Source organism: Panthera uncia, assembly GCF_023721935.1.
Source record: "Panthera uncia isolate 11264 chromosome B2 unlocalized genomic scaffold, Puncia_PCG_1.0 HiC_scaffold_25, whole genome shotgun sequence".
NCBI classification, from domain to species: Eukaryota; Metazoa; Chordata; class Mammalia; order Carnivora; family Felidae; genus Panthera; species Panthera uncia.
Window position 1 is genome coordinate 3,722,828 of NW_026057581.1, and position 20,887 is coordinate 3,743,714.

The 20,887-nt window shown below is 42.9% G+C and overlaps 1 protein-coding gene across 2 annotated transcripts in view; it reads right to left on the reverse strand.

Annotated features, from left to right (window-relative positions):
* Window positions 1-20,887, reverse strand: part of CARMIL1 (capping protein regulator and myosin 1 linker 1) — a 310,173-nt gene that overhangs the window by 66,235 nt on the left and 223,051 nt on the right. For both annotated transcript variants that reach the window (XM_049654691.1, XM_049654692.1), the window contains 5 exons: window positions 18,398-18,526; window positions 17,582-17,713; window positions 7,015-7,190; window positions 3,595-3,682; window positions 284-433 (listed from right to left, as the gene is read on the reverse strand). In XM_049654691.1, the coding sequence (XP_049510648.1) occupies window positions 284-433; window positions 3,595-3,682; window positions 7,015-7,190; window positions 17,582-17,713; window positions 18,398-18,526 (675 nt within the window). The remainder of the gene's footprint in view (window positions 1-283; window positions 434-3,594; window positions 3,683-7,014; window positions 7,191-17,581; window positions 17,714-18,397; window positions 18,527-20,887) is intronic.

The following is a 20,887-nucleotide window of genomic DNA, read 5'->3' on the forward strand; positions in this document are numbered from 1 at the left end:
AACAGAATAGAACAGAACAGAAAACAACAGAATAGAATAGAATAGAATAGAATAGAATAGAATAGAATACCAAAGTAAGGTACAGGGCCTCAGCGGGGCCTGAAGCTTCAGCCTTACTGACCGCATTAACAGTCTCCGTGAGCAACAAGTTTCCGAAAGGATGGCTTCCGGGAGGGAGTTTTACTGGGTCTGGTTTGCAAAGGTGCGAGTTTTCCAACCGTCGGATTGGTGGCGAGAGCCCAGTGGCGGTGGGATGACGGCATCACCCAAGGGTGCGTCTTACCATACAAGCATCCAGATCTTCCAAATGATCCATGTCTGTGAGCTCCTCCACCGTGAGGACGGAGCGTTTGGCTGGCTTCTCCTCGGCCGGCTCAACCTCTGAGGACTCCGGCTGGGGAGGGGTCTTGCCCCGTCTGCTGAAATGGTCGGCCTAAGAGAGTCAGGACGGGTACGGAGAGGGAAAAGCACAGAGGCAAGGGGAGAGCAGGTGAGCCGAATCCTGGAAGATACCGTCCACACGGGGGCGCAGTGACTGTGCTTAATCCACTCACACCTGAATGACTTACCTCTTAACTATCTTTCTTTGGAGGGTGAACGGTTTGAGGCAAGAGATACCAAAGCTGCCTTAATAAATGAGAATACGTAGTCGAGAAGAAAAAAAGGCGTGTCCTTTTTATAAACTTTATTTCATATTTCCTCTGAAATAATTTCTTGCTCTAGTCAGTGTTTTAAAAGTATCTAATGAGGGGAAATAAAATGATTCCAACCTTCACTATTTTTAAAGGCTGAGAGGAAGGAAATTGCTGACAAAACTAATTGCTGGTGGCTTTTTTCACGTAATGAATACCGTATCGGATAGGATTTACTAATTTCCCATGTTATGCTTTAAGTAACCCTAAAAAATCTAATGGTAAGAGGCAGAATAAACCGGGCTGAAATTAATGAACTCTAGGGTTGAGCTGGTTCATCACCAGCAACTTTGATTCAATTCTTTTGAAATGACGAGAACCACGGGGCGCCTGGGTGGCTCAGCCGGTGAAGCATCCAACTTCCGCTCAGGTCAGGATCTCACGGTTCGGGAGTTCGAGCCCCGCGTCGGGCTCTGTGCTGACAGCTCAGCCTGGAGCCTGCTTCGAATTCTGTGTCTCCCTCTCTCTCTGCCCCTCCCCTGCTCGTGCTCTTTCTCTCTCAAAGATAAATAAACATAAAAAAAAATTTTTTTTTGAAACGTTGAGGACCAGTTGACAATACGACAGAAGCTCTGGGTATACTCTAAACTTCAATTGGAGAAAGTATTAAGTACTTGGAATGCCTTTGAAAACAAAATTTCATCTTTTAGATACGATTTCTTTCACACAGCAGTTAAGCTCTCTTCTTATAATCTAAATTAGCAGAGTATTAAAATACAGCTCAATACAGGGGCGCCTGGGTGGCGCAGTCGGTTAAGCGTCCGACTTCAGCCAGGTCACGATCTCGCGGTCCGTGAGTTCGAGCCCCGCGTCGGGCTCTGGGCTGATGGCTCGGAGCCTGGAGCCCGTTTCCGATTCTGTGTCTCCCCCTCTCTCTGCCCCTCCCCCGTTCATGCTCTGTCTCTCTCTGTCCCAAAAATAAATAAAAAACGTTGAAAAAAAATTTAAAAAAAAAATACAGCTCAATACAAAAGAACACCCACACAATTCTTTTTTTAACTGTGAAAAGCAAATGTCAATATTTTCCGAGTAAATGCTTCAAAGGAAGACAAATTCAAAAAAAAAAAGTGAAAAATTCCACCTTTCAGTGTGGGTGCTCGCATACGGTCATGTTGACACAATATCAAGTGGGCATTTCGAGACCGTCCCTGCAGCCGTGGGTTATAAACTGTTTCTGTAAAGGACGCTCCATGGATTTCTTTTTTGCTTTTGCTTATTTAAGAAAGAAAAAGTCTCGGGGTGTCTGGGTGGCTCAGCTGGTTAAGTGACCGCCTCTTGATTTGGGCTCAGGTCACGATCTCACTGTTTGTGGGGTCAGGCCCCGTGTTGGGCTCTGTGCTGAGAGAGCCCAGCCTACTTGGGATTCTCTCCCTCCCTCTCCCTCCTTCTCTGCCCAATCCTACTGCATGCACACTCTCTTTATCTCTCTCTCTCTCAAAATAAACTTAAAAAAAAAAAAAGAAAGAAAGAAAAAGTCTGGTTTGGGAGCTCTAAACAATAACTGTGCCATAAACTAGAAACTAGTGTTTCCTAAATTCTCTGTGGTGATGAACCAGTTTTTTGTATTTCCAATTTGCCACAAACCAGTTTACTGATAAAAAACAATAAAAATAAAACAGTGGGGCGTCTGGGTGGTTCAGTTAAGCATCTGACTTCAACTCAAGTCACGATCTCACGGCTCGTGAGTTCGAGCCCCGCGTCGGGCTCTGTGCTGACAGCTCGGAGCCTGGGGCCTGCTTCAGATTCTGTGTCTCCCTCTCTCTCTGTCCCCCCTCCACTCGTGTTGTCTCTCTCTCTCAAAAATAAATAAACATTAAAAGAAAATTAAAAAACAATAACACTGGAAAAATAACATGTTGGCGTATTATGGCCATTTCAAATTGCTCTAGAAGTTTCTCCGTGTTTCCTCGTGGTTGAACCTCGTCAGGGACTGGTGCCCATTGGTTGGTGGCCCAGCTCTAGTCCACATCACCGCTGGAGATGTCTGTTCTACCTTTCATTTTTAGAGGACAGCCTCATGCCTTTTTCTGAAATGAGTTTTTCAAAATATTCACATTGTCTGCCTTGCGGAGAAGCAGCGGTTACCGTTGCCGTTCCTGTGGCATTCTCTGGTGTCACCAACAATTCAATGCCCTAAGACTGGGTGTCTCCAGCCTGCACAGTTAACCTGAAACGCTTCACTGGGGAAATGTCAGAACTCACTTCAGAGATCCGCACCGCATCACGTTGCTATTGTGTTTGAGACACAAGATATAACAGTAACAGAACCTTCCTCTGTGCCTCAGAGGACTTCCTAAAGTTCAAAACACCTGAAGGTGCCGATCTATTTTTTTATACGCACCGATATTGGAAGTAAAGTCTTCCACCTTGGTAAAACCAGTCTCTAGATAAAGAAAATTGATTTCTTTACCTCAGTTATATCCAAGAGGCCTGGCTGGACGCTCAGCGGCTATCAATCCCTAGAATGTGTCCATTTCACTCTTGCCTTTCTTTGGTCTCCAAACATTTCATTTCCCTAGCCTCATGTTCTCAAGAATATTCCATTGTCAAATTATCATAGCAGAGACCAACAAAATAAGCACATAAAGATGAAATAATCTAAAATATCTTCAGATCCCAGTCTCCGCGTTATTTCCTAACAAAACCCTTGACCTGCATTATAAGTGGATGAGAAAATTTCTGGATACCATCACTTCTGCTTCTCTCCCTGCCATGCCTTCTGGAGAAATTCTAGCATGCTCTAGAATGTCCGGAAGAAACGCAGGAGCAAAGGTAGGGTCTTGGCCCACAGGGCTGCGAAGGAGTAAAACGTAGAAAGGAAGCCATATCCCCAAACTGGAGCCTGCCCTGCATCATGGCAGACGACAACGGAAGTCCCACTCAAGACGTCCATGGCACTCACCAGTTTATGATGGCAGTGTGAGAGCGCATCCAGAATTTCGTCCACAATCCGATCAGACAGGAAGGAGGCCACTGTCAACTTCACTTCACTGTGTGGACATCAAAAGCACATGGTAGCATTTTCATCCGTGCGAGAGGAAAACATCACCCACCCCGACGCTCTGTTGGTAAGGTCAACTGTGATTCTGTTTCCGTCTTTGGAAACGGGATATAAGGAGGTGTGAACGGGGCCAAGGATTCCCAAAAATAAGCCTTAAACACTGCCATAAACACACAGGTAACAGACTTTCTTTACCAATTTCAACCTGCCTCTGTAATTTCAAAACTCAAGATTTAGTGGGAGAAATGGAAAACATCTGGATCAAGACAAACTTAATGGGAACCATGTGCCATGTGGAAGGAACAATTCATCCATTGACATAAATGCAAACAAACCCGGGCTGGAGTAAATTAAGAAAGTCTGACTGTTGAACTCTGGTTATTACTTTATTTATTTTTTTCCTCTTTGAGATCTTTATTTTATTTTATTTTATTTTATTTTATTTTATTTTATTTACTTATTTTATTTTATTTAAATTCACATCAGTTAACATCCGGTGTAGTATTGGTCTCAGGAGTAGAACCTGGGGATTCCTCACTTACATATAACACCCAGTGCTCATCCCAACAGGTGCCCCCCTCAATGCCCATCCCCCCGTTAGCCCATCCCCGCCCCCCTCCAGCAACCCTCAGTTTGTTCTCTGTGTTTAAGAGTCTCTTATGGTTTGCCTCCCTCTCTGTTTCTACCTGAATTTTGTTATTACTTTAATATGCATTTCCCCCACCTTGAAAGAAAACTTTTTGCCAACCAAATGGTACCACATTGAACTGCTTTTGCCTTCAAACTATTATAAACTCACTGTTCTCTTGCCTTTGATGAACAGAAGTTACCATAATGTTCAGTTTTAGTGTCTGTTGCCTGACCTTACGCAGGAGTCCAGACAACAGAAAGTAACACACTAGTTAATTTTGGAGTTTTCACTAATAAATCAGCCACCAAGCTGTCAGTCGGATAGCTGGTATTTTAGTCAGAATTTTACCTATGTGGTATTCCCAAGAATTCAAACTCCATTAGTGTGTCTTCAGTCTGACTAGTCCTACCTAAATGCACATACACACAAATGTACATAAATGCACAATACATTTCAAGGTGAATGTGCTAAAGAGATACATACCCACACTCCCACATCGACTCATGTGTTCCGTCTGCTCTTGAAGTCAAGAATTGTAAAGTTTTGACAGCAGGGAAAGGAGTTATCAAAATAAAATTATTTAATCACAAAGCTAAGGTTGAAAGTATATTTGTGTAACAGGGAAAAACCTTTCTAACCTAAAGGCAGTAATTGGCATTGGGAGTTTTCTGCCAAGGAAGGTTTCGGATGGCAGGGTGGGAAAATGAAGGCACTAACTCTCTGATGCCTCCATTAAAAATTTTCCTAGGCTGAAGATAAAAGGACGTTTCATTAATTCCTGTCTCCGAAACAAGGTCCCAGTAGCTACTTGGTTTATCTAATACTTTATTATTCCCCAGAGGCGTCCACTGACAAAATTCACCTGGGTCTCATTAAAAATACAGATTACCGGGTCCCACCCAAACTTCTGGGGGAGGAGCTGGGGGGCTGGGAATCTCATTATAACAAGCATTTCCTCTCCTTTTTTCAGCCATGTTTGGAAAATTTACTCCCTCATAAAACTATAGAATCAGTAGTCTATTTCTCCGGTTCTCTCCGCCCCACCCTGAACTGGGGAGGGGTGGTTTATCTGTCTCAAGTTGTAGCACCAAAAATGATCCTTTAAATACAATGCACTTAAAAAAAAAAAGTCTCAGGATGGTTCTATCATTTTGTTACTGGATATTACACTTCCTTATTGAACTTCCAAACTGCAAACTTTGTAGGGGGAATGATTCCACTTAAGCCCCATTGCACAGATGTACCTGAATGTCTACACAGGTGTGGATGTGCAATTTTCATCCCACCAGTGCTCAGGGCGATACGTTATAAAAAGCCAGGCAGGGACTTAATGAACACAGAGGCGAGTCACTGATGTAAAGCGTTCTATACTGCTGTTCGCTTTTCAGAATCTGCCCCTTTTCAAAAGAAGTGACCATATTTGACAGAATTTGGTGCAATAAAGGCATCAGAGTATGGTCCAATGGCAGTTCAACCCATTATGACAGAAGAATGGCGGCCAATACATTTTTTCCTTCTTCGTACATAAGGGGCCTCAACAAAAATCCCAAAACTCTAGGTTCAAGAAATATGAAAGCATACCTCATAAGGGCTAGCTAGAGTTGATAAAATCACTAATCTGCGGGGTCCTGTAAATCCTCTTCATGTCTTTTCATTTCTCAGTTCCTTCAAACTGTATCATTCAGCTGAGTCGGCACCAGAATCTTTTATTTTTAGAAACCCCAACACACACACGGCTGCGTCTTAGACCCGAGACTGTCCCATTACTGCAAAAATCCTCGACCCTCAAAGTCCCAAGATCGAGCTTCAGTATCTAGATTGTGTAACATTTTTGGCTTCTTTTAATTCTTTTCCTCAAAGGCTGCCATTCAGTTACGCATCATTCGCTATGTGTTGACAGACACAACTCCTAATTCTTCAGAGGAGAGCTGGGGTTTTTTACAGTTTTTTAAATTTTTAATTTTTTTTTTTGGCTACATCTAAATACTCTTATCAATAAGAAACGGTTAAAATGGAAAAAATGGGGAAGTTCAAATATTTCTGAACCTGGACTTGGTTTCTAGTCCACTGATTCCCCAACTGAGACGCAATGAGAACTCGTGGAGTATCACTCAGACTGGGAACCACCTGAGTTTCTACGTGGAAACTGAGGAAACTGTTGGTGATCCCACCCTCTCGGTATTTGTATTTTGGCCTGTTTTCCAAATGTGACGAAGCACAGATCCAGGTAAACACTCCAGGACAGCGTTAGCCCATACACAGTATCACAGACCCAGCAAAAGAACACAGAAGGAAAATACGGTAAGGGCACGGTGGGCCTGCCTATTTATAGGTTGTGTCTTGGCTCAGAATAGGACAGTGGCAGGAAGCCAACTTCAAGTTAGTGCTTTCTAAAGGTGGAAGATAAGCTTCAGAGGCAGCAAAAAAGGGATTACAGACAGGTACCCCCTGTTAAAAATAAAACCCGTAAAAAGAGCAGTTAGCTGTATGCTCTTTAGTAATGCACGCGTTCTTGTGGAAATGTGTAAACCTATGCATTTATGCACAGCTCTATTTATATACAGTCGGCGCCTATCAGACATGCCTCACGCGTTATATACGGAGACAGCCAACAGTAACGGTCTTCGCGGCTGCTCCCATGGCATTCACAGAAACCACAGAACCTCGGTTTATTAACATCGTAAACCTACCTAATTTTGTTAAGGATGTCAATTCCAGACTGTTCCAACAGGACATTTTTAACAAAGGTACGTGGGATGGAGATCTTTTCAGTGCTGGCATGAATCAAGTCTTGTCGGATGTGGGCTTTCTTCATCACGTTGGGACACAGATCTTCGGCAGCGTCGACCATGGACTCGAGCAGCACCTGCAGAGTGGCACGAGCGCAGGGGAGAGGTGATGGCGGGGCACAGGACGCACCTGCCATAAGCCTGAAAGGTGGTTATAGCATGACGCTGAGCCCTTGGACGGCGGGGCCCAAGAGGGAGCGCAGAGCACGGTTAAGGATTCTGAGCCGCCCCGGGGTGACCTGTGACCGTTGATGAGCACTGATCTCAGGTAATCACTTTAAATACCCGGCAGGCCGGCATCGGAAGTGGCTGGCTGTGCCAGGTGCACTTACCGCCAGGCATTCGTGAAAAGATGTCAAAGGACACACGTCGAGCCTTTACTCGCCACCTTACCACACCAGCTAGTTCCCCCTGCTGCCAGAAAATAAAGCAACAGATGCCCTTTGAAACTATATCGAACTTGACCTCTTGCGTGATTTTGTAAATCACAGAAACCCCAAATCAGGGCGAACCATTCAAGAGCTCTATCAAAACATCAGTAGCAAAAAAAAAAAAAAAAAAAGAATTCTACAGATTTATTCTTTTAAAAGAAAAGTTTTAGTGCTGAGTCGAACTGTAATTGTTACAACAACAAGAAACAACATGGATGACGGACACAAACATTTACGGGGCACTTTACAAACAACACTCAAAACATGCTTAAGGAGCACTCTAGAGTTTGTCAAATCTTTCTCCACATTTTATCCTCCCGACATCTGTGACGATGGGGGGTGGGGCAGGGGTTCACACGATCACCATTTTGTAGTTGAAGAATGTGAGCTAGAGAAAGTTAAATAACTTGCCTGACATGGACGAGACGGCTTGTAGTGTGTGAAAATGGCACCAGTATTCGTGTCAGACCTAAATCTGAACTGTAGCTGAGTGATACCGGGCTGTTACGGCTTTCCTAATTTTACTTTGCTTGTGTATAAAATGGCAAATAAAAAAGTCCTTGCCTCCCAGGATCATTGAAGATAAAAGGACATTACACACGTAAAGTATGTAGTATAACGCCCAGCGTGCAGTGAAAGTTTCGTCAGGGTGCCTGGATGGCTCAGTCGGTTGAGCTCAGGTCACGATCTTGTGGTCTGTGAGTTCGAGCCCCACATTGGGCTCTGTGCTGACAGCTCAGAGCCTAGAGCCTGCTTCGGATTCCGTGTCTCCCTCTCTCTCTGCCCCTCCCCTGCTCACACTCTGTCTCTGTCTCTCTCAAAAATAAATATTAAAAAAAGTTTTTTAAAAAGTTAGTCTATCACAGATCATATTATGAATCTGTTTCCACAGATACTACTTTTAACGATAAGATCTGGAAGCCAGCGTGATGCCATTACTATTCTGGTGTGAACAAGGACAAAGTGGCATTATCCTGGAAAGATGGGTACAGGCTCTGTCCGTTCACATATTCACATCCAAGCCCAATCCCACTAGTGACATCTCTCGTTCTGCTGCAGGCTGGGAAGTAGAACGGCAGGATCTTGTGAAACGGGGGGGGGGGGGGGGGGGGGGAAAGGCAGCCACCTGAGAAGTTTCCAAAAGCAACTCCTATATTGACAGCACTCTGCCCCTATTATAACTCTAATTACTGGTTTTGCACATTACTCTAAGAAAGCTACAAGCAATGCAAATAAGATCGTGTAAGACAGATTATTTTCCTCGTTGGCATGAAAAGAAACACACTGCATAGCAGTCCAGCCTTTCCGATAAGAATCTATACTCCTCCACATTCAGCTTAGTTCAAGCATTACCTCTTTGAGGTGACCTTCTTGATCTTACTGTCTCTATGGCCTTTACACCCCAAGCTGTGTTTCATGACATTCTTTGGTAACACCTAGCATCTGGTGGGGATCTCAGAAATTAAATGCGTCATAAAATGGTCAAGAATGCAGTACCTTTTAGCCACTTGGGTGTGAAAGAACCCCTTTGAGAATCTGATGAACACTCAACTCAGAATAGTATAAAATTTTGCATGTAACTTTAGAAGTTCATGGAGAATTAGAGGCACCAGACTCCAGACGTACAACTTGCACCTGACGGCAACCGCGAACTCCTACCCTTTATCGTCAGGACCTAGCACACCTCTTGGGACATCTCTAAAAACATAAAAAAAGTGTTACAAGCCCAGGGACTCACCGAATGTGGGTACTGAACAGTACATCTTTTCTCGGCTAGTCTTCTCTCTCTCTGTTGCATTGGTTTGTCTACCTCTGCTCACTGTCCTAATTATGATACATCCTAATATATTGTTAAGCAAGACTACCAACCATCTTGCTCTTCATAAGCATCTGAGCTATTTCGAGCACTGCTTTTCCATATACTCAGAATTAGCTTTGTCAAGGTCTGTTAAAAATCTGTTGGAATTTTCACTGAATTGTGTCCAATAATAGATGAGTTTTGGAAAAACTGGCATCATGGGATCCCGTCTCTTCTACTCAGAAACACGACACACATTTTACTGATTTAGACTTTCTTTTAATGGTTATTCATTTTTTTTAAGATTTTTTTAATGTTTATTTTAGAGACAAAGAGAGCACGCACAAGATGTGGAGGGGCGGAGAGAGACAGGGACAGAGGATCCAAAGTGGGCTCTGCACTGACTGCAAATGGCAATATCTCATTCCTTTTTTGTTGTTGAGTAATATTCCACTGTGTGTGTGTGTGTGTGTGTGTGTGTGTGTGTGTGTGTGTCCGTCCATTCATCTACTGTTGGACAATGGGCTACTTCCGTATCTCGGCTATCGTACATAATGCTGCAATAAACATACAGGCGGATACATCTTTTCGAATTTGTGTTTCTGTTTTCTTTGGGTAAATACTCAGTATTGGAATTATTGGATCATATGGTAATTCCATTTTTCATTTTTGAGGAGCCTGCATACTGTTTCCCACAGTGGCTGTCCCAGTTTGCATTCTCCACATCCTCACCAATACATACTTCTGGTCTTCTTGATTTTAGCCACTGTGTCAGGATATCTCCTTGTAGGTTTGATTTGCATTTCCCTGATGATTAGTGATGTTGAACATCTTTTCATGTGTCTGTTGGCCATTTGTCTGCCTTCTTTGAAAAAATGTCTATTCAGGTCCTTTGCCTATTTTAATTGGATTATTTGGGGGGTTTTTTTGGTATTGGTATTGACTTATAGACAAGTTCCTTACATATTTTGAATAGTCACCCCTTATCAGCTATATTATTTAAAAATATCTTTTCTTATTCAGTAAACTGCCTTTTTGTTTTGTTGGTGGTTTCCTTTGCTGTGCAAAACCTTTTTATTTTGGTGTAAACCCCAGAATTTAATTTTGGTTTTGTTTTTCTTGCCTGAGGAAACCTATTTAGAAAAATGTTTCTTTGGCTGATCAAAGAAATTACTGCCTATGCTTCCTTGTAAGAGTTTTATGGTTTCAGGTCTCACATTTAGGTCTTTAATCACATTTTCAGTTGATTTTTTATGGTGTAATCAAATGGTCCGGTTTCATTCTTCTGCATGAAGCTCTCCAGTTTTCTCAGCACTATTTGTGGAAGAGACTGCTTCCCTGTTGTATATTCTTGCCTCCACTGTGGTAGATTAATTGACCATACAAGCTTGGGTTCACTTCTGAGCTCTCTATCCGGTTCCACTGATCTGTGTGTCTATTTTTGTGTCGGTACCATACTGTTTTCATCACTACAAATCTGTAATATATCTTGAAATCTGGAATTGTAATACCCCTGGCTTTGTTCTTCTTTCTGAAGGCTGCTTTGGCTGTCTGGGGTCTTTTGAGGTTCCATACAAATTTTAGTATTATTTGGTCTAGCTCTGTGAAAAATATAGTTGGCATTTTTGTGGGGACTGCATTAAATTTGTAAGTTGCTTTGGGTAGTATGGACATGTTAACAATATTGATTCTTCCAATCCATGAGCATGGGATATCTTTCCATTTGTCCGTGTCATCCAATATTCTCTACTATTACTTTTTAAAATTACTTGATCAATTACTGGTAGTCGTATTCAGAGTTTTCTACCGCAATGAATTTGTTGATTTCTTTTCGTAATTGTGTCCACTTGTTCTTATATACACGAAGCCCTAGGACGAGACGCATACACATTTGAAATTATGTGTTTCTGGGAAACTGGGTCATCCAATGACCTATTTTATTTCCAGTGAGGCCTCTTCTATTGTATCACTAGGTTTGGGTGGGAGCATTCCCCTGGTGTGGAGCTGAACCTTGTACCGCAGAATGGTTAGGTTCATTGTCACCTGGCTAAGCCAGTGGCTCTGAGAACCCCAAATAATCTCAAACACTTCCTAATGACCTTCTAGGCAGGCAGTGAAACCCCTGGTTTAGTGTCTCGGCTTCAGTTGTTATATGAGAAATCGTAACGTGGATATTTTACTTCCTGTCTGAAGCAGCACTGACCAATGGACCTTCCTGAGATGATCAGTGCCGTCCAATAAGGGAGCCACTAGTCACGCATGGCTATGGAGCATTTCAAATATGGCGAGTGCAACTGAGAAACTGAATTCTAAGTTTTTAAAAGTTAATGTTAAATTAAGTTTAAATGACATGTGGGTAACAGATAATACACTGGAGAATGTAGGTCTAACACTGATGTCCTAAACCTTTTCCCGAATAAAACTAGGATGTTAGATTGCTCTTCCTCATTCCCTATTGACTTAAATACTGGGTTCCAATATTTTATTTATATGTACTCCTAATTTCACAGCACAGACTAGGTATTCTATGATAAACTATACACTGTTGTTTATAGTCAATGTTTGTCTTTACCCACATCTGGTATTTTCCCTTATTATTCTTCCTTGCATCTCAGACCCTCTCTCTTTGGAAATTTCTCCTTTGCCCCAAAGTATATTCTTTAGATGTTTATTTAGTGTAGTCTAGTTACAGTAAGCTATTTCAGTTTTTGTTTCGATGCAAATGCTTTCATTTCATCCTTATTCTTAAAAATTAGGTGTGTTGGGTATAGAATTCTTGGTTTACACTATGTGTTCTGTATGTTCTCTCGGGAGCATGAAGATATTCTTTCATCATCTTTGGCTTCCACTGACTACTGATTTGAGAGCTGTCTTATCAGTCCTAATACTGGTCTTTTTAAAGCAAAGACGGCTTTGCCCTCCCTGTGGCTCCTTGCAATATCTTTTCTTTGCTCTCAATGTTTTTCACTTTTCGTTATGTGATTGTAGACGCGGATTTGCTCTTATCTGACATGGGTTATCGCTGGACTCCATGAACTGAAAGACTCTGGTCTTTCAACAATCCCTGAAATTCTCAGCTACCACCTCTTCAGTTGTTCCTTTTACTGTTCTCTCTTCCCTTCTGGACATATAAATTAGATATAAACTTCCTCACTCCTTACAGTCTCCATTTTGTTAGGCCATGTTGTGCTACCTTCAGACAATTTGCAGTAAGTGACCCTGTATTTGAAATGTGATAATCAGATTTCACTTTGCATGTATCTCCCCAATGACAGTTATGAGGGTCTCTTATTTCTTAACTGTAAAAACAACTAACACTACTCTGAAATCCTGCACAGTATTTGTAAAATAAATTGGGTGAATAGCCTTAACATGGCGGCTACACTCCCATATTCTTGCAGTGGGCCAAAGACTTGCTGTAATTCACTACCAGCCAATACAATGCCCACACTAAAGGGCCCTGAAATCTTTCTTTTGCTTTAGAAAATAAGTATAGGGAAATAAGAAAACTCAGAGAACTCTTTTAGCCAAATGGAGTTAATACCTGTGAAAATGCCATCGACACCCCTCAGGCCTCATTTCCTTCATAAATCTGAAATTTACCAGTGATGTATTTCACAGGTTACACTGGGAGTGAATAAGAATTTCCAAAGCCAAAACAAGCACTCTGAAATTTAAGACCAGAAGGGAAAAATGAAGGTTTCTTTTATGTTAAAACATTCAAATCCCGTTTATTCATCCACTATTACTGCTCTTACTCTGGGAATCAATGTTAGGATCAAAAAAAGGGAAAACAGGAGGAGAGTTGTCCTTTTAAAATACCTAAAACAGCCTAGTCCAGAGAAAATAGCACCTCATTTCAAAGAGATTTCCCCAAACTTAATGGCTTTCTTCTCTTCAGGAAGTCTGCTAAGAAGGCGGCTCACCTGGACATTTCTTTTGCTTTTCTTAAAGGATATTTTTTTGAAAGATGGCTCGGAGAGCTAGTGGAACTTATTCTTACCCAATGTGCAAAATGTCTACCGTTGGCCCTGGTGTAGGACAACGCTTAGACACAGGGACACCGCTGACCTGCTTAGAGCACGGAGCTAGGAGCAAGCCCGGGGCACAACCCCAGCCCTACTTGTCCCATTATTTGAAAATTCACTGCAATAAAAACTTAATTCTACAAAACCATCCATCCATATTAGCTTTTGCTAGTGCAACACATGAATTTGAAAGAGTTTGGCAGATAGAGAAAGGACTTCTTTTAAAAACAAAGTTGATATTAGTAGCGAAATAAAGAAGGACCACTGTAGTTTAGTAAAAAAGTTAATATGGATTCTAATAAGACACATTTTTCCGACATAATTTTAAGAAAATCAAGACACTGAAAGGCTGTATAAATAGACAAATGGGGATTTTTTAAAAATAGTGAAACGATGTCCATTTGTCAGTAAACTAGAAGGAAACAGAGAGGAAGTAAACTGCCTGCAGTCTATTGAAAGTAGTCTACTGTACACAGTTAAAAGGAAACTCATGAGCAACTTTTAAGTCAGAGGTCGCGATTGAAGATTTGCTCGGATTCATGCCAGACGTTCCCAAAGGGAAAGGAACTTGCAAGGGGACTGAAGAGTGAAGAAAACAAGCAAGTGGGGAATATCAAACACGGGCCACTGAGGAGCTGGGACCTCGGGGACCCGAGAGCAGAGAAAGGCATTCTCTGGCACACGCAAATAAGAAAGCCGTGTTGGAGGCCCCCAGTGGGACTGGCCAGCATCAGAAGATGCGGGAAACGTCTATTTACAAAAAAATAGTTTGGGTCCTAAATATATTGCCATTTTTTTCAGGCTTTTAAAAATTCAAAAGCTTTCTACTTCAGACCTCTGCCTTCTACTCCCTCCCAAGAACGAGAGGTGAGTCCATGGCAACCGCTCAGTGCACAGAGAAGGAAATGGGACAGAGGCAAGGCAGACGGCTTGTGGTTTCCATCAGCTGAGACAAACACAGTCAGCAGCTGTTCGACAAGGAAGGTCCTGTTGCCGTGTCTGACTTGGATTTAGATGCCAGCCAATTTTTGGCACGTAAGGAGTTCTCGCACATACATTAAAGGGAAAAATTAGACAGTAGATACAAATATTCAATGTATAAAAGAAATACAAATGGCTAATAAAATTATTTGACTTATACTGCCTACTAAAAAGAATCCAAGGGACAGGGGTGCCTGGGCGGCTCAGTCGGCCAAGCGTCGACTCTTGATCTCGGTTCAGGTCACGGTCTCACGGTTTGTGAGTTCGAGCCCCACGTCGGGCTCTCTGCTGATGGCACAGAGCCTGCTTGGGATTCTCTCACTCCCTCTCTCTCTCTGCCCCTCCCCTGATCGTTCTCCCTCAAAATAAATAAACATTTAAAAAAAATCCAAAGGACAAAATGAACTTTTTGTAACCCTTTATATTGACGAATATTAAAAGATTACTACACAAATACTGAAAGAGGGTGCAGCAAATGCAAGCAGTTGCACATCAAGGTATAAAAGACCACTGGACCTACGAGTGGGTCAGCTATCGGCATTGACCCTAACTGGACTCATCAGAAATTAGACAATAAGCAGGCTGGCTGCGAGATAACAGAAAATACGTACTGGTCTCTGGCCCCAGTTCCTGGCACAGAGCTCCGAAAACCCTTGTAATTTCCTGGATACCAGGAGCGTCTTTTGTTCTAATGGGGCGACGCTGGGTGGGCTTCTGAATGGTTCCGGATGAGGGCTGGTCATTGGAAAAGACCGAACCACGATTAGGAGGTAGGAGTTTTCAGCCCTGCTACACCTTCTCTTGAGAAGGGAGCATAAAAAATCCAAAAAGTACAGGGCGCCTGGATGGCTCAGTCGGTTAAGCATCTGACTCTTGGTCTTGGCTCCGGTCGTGATCTCACAACTTGCGAGTTCGAGCCTTGCGTCGGGTTCTGCGCTGACAGCGCGGAGCTTGCTTGGGATTCTCTCTTTCCCTCTCTCTCTGCTCTCTCTGGCTCACGTAGTCTCTCTCTCAAAATAAATTTTAAAAACTTTAAAAAATTTCCAGAAAGTACACGTTCAGAGAACTTCCAGACTGGTGAGCACGTGGAGGCACGGGGCGGGGGGGGGGGGGTGGCTCTGTGACAAGGTGTGGCAGGTTTGTGCCTCCCCGCGGACCTGCCCTGGGCCTGTCTTTCATCTGAGTGTTCATCTGTACCGTTCATCACATCCTTGAATAGACTGGTAGACGTGTTTCCTTGACTTCTGTGAGTCGCTCTAGCAAATTAACCCCACCTGAGGGGGGTGATGGGGGAACCTCTGATTTAATTATAGCCAATCGGTCAGAAGCACAGGTGACAACCTAGACTTCCTGTTGGCATCTGAATTAGGGGTGAGGAACAGTCTTGTGAGACTGAACTCCTAACCTGTGGGGTCTGAACCTTCTCTGGGTAGACAGAGTCAGAACTGAGTTAAGTTGTAGGGCACTCAGTTGGTGTCACAGAGAATTGCTTGGTGGGGGGAAATTCCCACACATCTGGCGACCAGAAGTGTCAGGAGTGAAGCTTTCGGTGTGAAAGTGAAGGACAGACAGGGGGACAGAGGTTTCTGAATGCCCTGGTACATCCATGTCATGAGATACTGTGTCGCCATTAAAATGATGGCGATCGCTCACTTTCCTTGAATTGTATTCATGACCTGGTACCGAATATAAAAAGTATTCTAGCATAATCATGTAGATGTAAAATTGTGCGCAGAGACACGGAGTGTTTGGAAAATTCACTAAAACATGAAGAAGGACGCCACTCTGGGATCTCAAGTGGTTTTTACTTTCATTTCTTTTACGCTTATTAGTACTGTTTCAACGTTTCACAGACTGAGCTTCCTTTCTTAAGTAAGAAATAAATAAACAACAAAGATAGCATCCTTACATATCTTATCCTTCGTGGAGGACAAAACATTAGCTAACAAATGATCTGGCAGGACTCTACCAACCAGCTAGTGGTCCTTTTTCCGCCCCTTTGTCTCTATTCAGAATGGATCCAAAATAACCACGTTAAAAAAATTAAATAAAGGCAATACACAAACAAGAGCCTCTCTACGTCATACGCACAGGGAGACAACAGAGGCTTAAACTCCTAAATAATCCACATTTTCTTCCTCATTAAGTTAATTTACAAGCATAGTAATTAGCCTGTTGTGAAATTATTACTGAGTCCCACATCAAATCCCTGTGAACCATAGCAATTTTGTTCTCAGAAGAAACCAAATAATTATAGAAATGCAGACACGGTTTTTTAAGGCATCCTTGAGCAGGCAGGTTAGAAATGATGAAAACTTTTTGAAGGTAACATTTCTCTGTGTAGCTGTTTTTTGAAGCTACCTTAAGAAAAATCTAGTCTTGGGGCACCTGGGTGACTCAGTCGGTTAGGCGTCCGACTTCGGCTCAGGTCATGATCTCACAGTTTGTGAGTTTGAGCCCCGCGTCGGGCTCTGTGCTGACGGCTCGGAGCCTGGAGCCTGCTTCGGATTCTGTGTCTCCCTCTCTCTGCCCCTCCCCTGCTCGTGCTCTCGCTCTCGCTCTCTCTCTCTCTCTCTCTCTCTCAAAAATTAAAAAAAAAAAAAAAAAACACTAAAAAAAACTGTAAAAAGAAAAAAGAAAAATCTAGTCTTTGGTTACTCTACTCCCTTACATTTCAGAGGCTTTTTTCAGCTGGGGAGCCTGGGGACAAGTCTCTGCCACTTTGGGTGCCTTGTGACTTCATGTAAATCCCTATCTTTGTCTTTTAACCAGCTTCTTATAAGGACTGTTACCTCCTCGCCTAGCAGGAGTCTCCAAAGCAGCAGCACGTAGGCACTGTAAACAGAGCTCCCACCCTCCTTCCTGTTCTCTAAATCAAATGTAGTCACACAAGTTATTTTGTCCCCAAAGCAGTCTTCTCTTTCTGCCTCGTACGTAGAAATCCATCGTTCCCTTATCAGTGGTGATGGTACAGTACATTTAGAGGTTTACCACCAAAAATAAAATGGCATTCTCTAGGTTTCACTTGATCTTATGATGTAAGAAGTTATTCCAAAACTTAGAAATGAAGCTAGAAAAGCACAGCATTCGCTCTCTACCACATGCACGTGTGGGCAGGTGCACGCGCACACACACGGACACACAGATCTAGAAAACGTCAGTAGCTATGGCATGAAATACATAGCGAGGTCACAACGATTTCATTTTCCAAAATAACAGAAACCACAAACCTTTAGTTGTTCATCTACGACTCTCGTGACTTCTCCAGCCATTGATTCCAGGGTCTCTTGAATTGGACCGGATAACGAGCCACTGGCCCCCGCCCAAGATGCACCACCAACGTGGTATAAGTTTGGTAACAACTGTAATAAAAGTACAAATCACCTCTCTGTAATTAAATAAGCACCAAAGTCACTGCAGAGTTAGTAAAAAAGGATGAAGAAATATTATTAGAGATTATGTATTCTTGATCAAAGGCTCTTTAATACAGATTTAGAAACAGGGGTCCAGCTTTGAGACCATAACCGTACGTTAGCTCTGTGCCCCTTGATGTCCTCGTCTGGGGTACGAATGCCCAAGGACTTCCTACTCCTAACACTCCGTGATCGTGTGAGTCCAAGAGCAGAGCCAGGACAGGGCTCCAGGTTTTCTGACCCCATTAGTCAAGTCACACTTGGGGAACCAAATTCTACTTAGAAAGAAGCTTTCTTTAAGGTGCCAGAAGGGAGTTTCACGCCATCAGCTTGGAAGCAGAATGACTGAAGAAGGAGTTGTTCCTCATTTAAACGACAACCCTACCTCCCATTTATTCAGGGCTTGATTGCACTTTTTATCCTACTCAACTTTTTATTCTGTGTGTCGATGGCCGGTGATTCGGGTGAATCACAGAGAGGAAGCAAAGCTGAACTCCGTTCACTCTGCCCCTTGTTAATAACCTCGAAATCGGGTAGAAAGATTAACAAAAGGTGGAGCTGGTTTCTAAAATGGAAATTAAAACAAACTTTTTTATTACACAAGTTTCTCACGTAGCCTGACGTGCTACTCACCGTTTTAGAATTCTTGGCATCACGCATGAGCCTTTCTGCTGATTTTAAATCTTCCTGGACGGCGTCTCCCGCACAGTTTCGTAACGAGTTGAGATGGTCCTGTACTTTCACACATATTCTGTCAATCATCTGTTCCATGCGGTCAAAATGGCAGCCGGCACCCAAGTCAGCACAGCCGGTGTTACGACGGAAGGAAACACAGAACGAATGAGCGGAACATTCGAGGAGGCAGCCTCCAGCCACTTATTTATTTATCTGTTCACATAAGGAGGCTTTGGCAACATTAACGCCGGTACCCCATCTCAGGGACTGGAGTCCCTTTTCCTGCCTTAGGAAATGCAACACGTAGAACAAAAGTGCATCCTTCTGGATGATTCAGAATGTCACGGGTACTCGGTGACATTTAGCTAGGCAGTAACTCTCCTTCATTAACTTTTATTGAGTACCCTCTGTGTCAGACATAGTGCTAGGTACTTAGGAAACAGAGAAACAGAGTGTGCAATTTGGAGACGGCTGAAATGACTGCAAAACGGTGCCCAGGACCAGCTGGTCTCCATGTTACAGAATCACAACATCGCTGGAAATGAACATTTTTAAAGCTAATTCAATTCTATCAGGTACTTTTCCATATAAATTAAAAGGCACCCCTCCCCCGAAAAAGCCAAGTTGAGGGTTTATCATGTTAACATAGGCGACGATGATGTTTAGTTTCTATTCCATTGAAGCCCCTCTCCCAGGTTAACTGCATCTGAGCTATTTTCAGTTACTCCATGGACTTCAACGTGAAACCCATAGGGAGGTGATAGATCACTAGTGCGGACAAAAAGTACTACAGAAGGGCAAGGTTATGTCCGTTCGTATTTGTATTTATAGAGAAAGCATGAAGAGAGCTAAGAATCCTAAAGAAAGAGATAAACAGCGTGGTCTGCAAAGTTCCTTCAGCATTTTGATCAGAACTGCAGGCTATTTCGTGTCCTTACAAAAGAATTAATTCTCCCAGAGACCTAACATATCCAGAGTCTCATCCCATCTGATAATTCACTTGGCAGAGGTGACAATCTAGCATTATTTTTATTTAAATTCCTGCTTGCTCTATTTTCAATGATCTCCTGTAACAACTATAGGAAGCCAACGTCGGCTCTCCTTCCCCCATAAATTCTGCCATAATAAAAACTTCACTGCGCTGCTCAGAAGACTTAAGGTCTGATTACATCTCGCCCGCCTTCCTCTTCTAGAAAGTCAGGTTCGTGACATCTACCCCATCTTCCTTTCTGGTGTATTACGAAGACAACCAGTAAAATAACACCACTCAAAGCAGCTACTCCCTTGACAAAGGGTCACTAATGTCAACATTAATGTACATTAAGAAGAGCTCCCATTACTATACAACGTACCGAGGTTACAGAAGGGAGGTATCTGGAACTCCCCACAGGAAAAAGCGGTTCTATGAATAATGCTTCTAACTAAAATCTAAGCTGCAGGCAGCGATATCTTCACCTTCTGCATTTTCACGATGCCCTGCAGAGAACTAACTATATATTTTTCAAAATCTTCTTAATTGATGTAAATTCTAACTCTTCCAACTGTTGTATTGATCTGTGCTTCCCGAGGCAAAGAAGGTCATCTATAATTCATATCTTCCCGAGAAGGAATACTTAATTTCACAAGACAAACCACATACTAAAAACGGAAGTGATATATGTCTGAGGCCACCCAAGACTAATTCAAGAGGCATGTGGATGAGGCACTACAAAGGTGGTCGTCCTTACTAATCAGGAGACCAGAGAAACTTCTGGAAGGTATGCCACCAGGCAGTCGCCAAGGAGACAAGTTTCCAGTGAACCCAACACACCACGGTCTTTAGGCGGAACTTTAAAAATTACGTCCAAAAGAAACATGAAAAGTTAGTTCCATTCAAATAAGACACAAAACCTCACAAGACTCAAAGAGTCCTCTGAACACATCCGCGCTAAGGTTTAGAACAAACAGCCCAACAGATCGCGTCCAGATGCTTTACAACCAAAGAGCTCAAGGCCCAGAAAAGTTAGCCTACAGAAGATGACACAGAATGATTACATGGAGAGCAAACTTAGAATCAAGGATTTTGACTACCAGTTCAAATTCAAGTGCCTAAGGTACACAAATGTGAAAAAGAATAGAGACTAGAAGCTGAAAAACGATCATCCCTTGGGTTGGCCCATCAAAGGCCTCATAGTGGATGGCGGCACCGAGGCTCTTATCTTAACCACCCCAGTGCTCCTCTCTTCTCAAGCAGCCGGGGAAAGCTGTGGACCACCGCCATTTGAGAAGCTCACTTCCTTCTCAGGAAATGGATTCCGTCATTCGTGGACACGGTCTCCTTTGAGTCCCAATCCGCCTTCCCGTGTCCTTCCTACAGGCCCCGTGCCTTGCCCTGGAGAACACCCTGAACGATCATCACACACTCTCTTCCACGGGACTGTCGTGCATATGTTTCAACACAGCTATCTT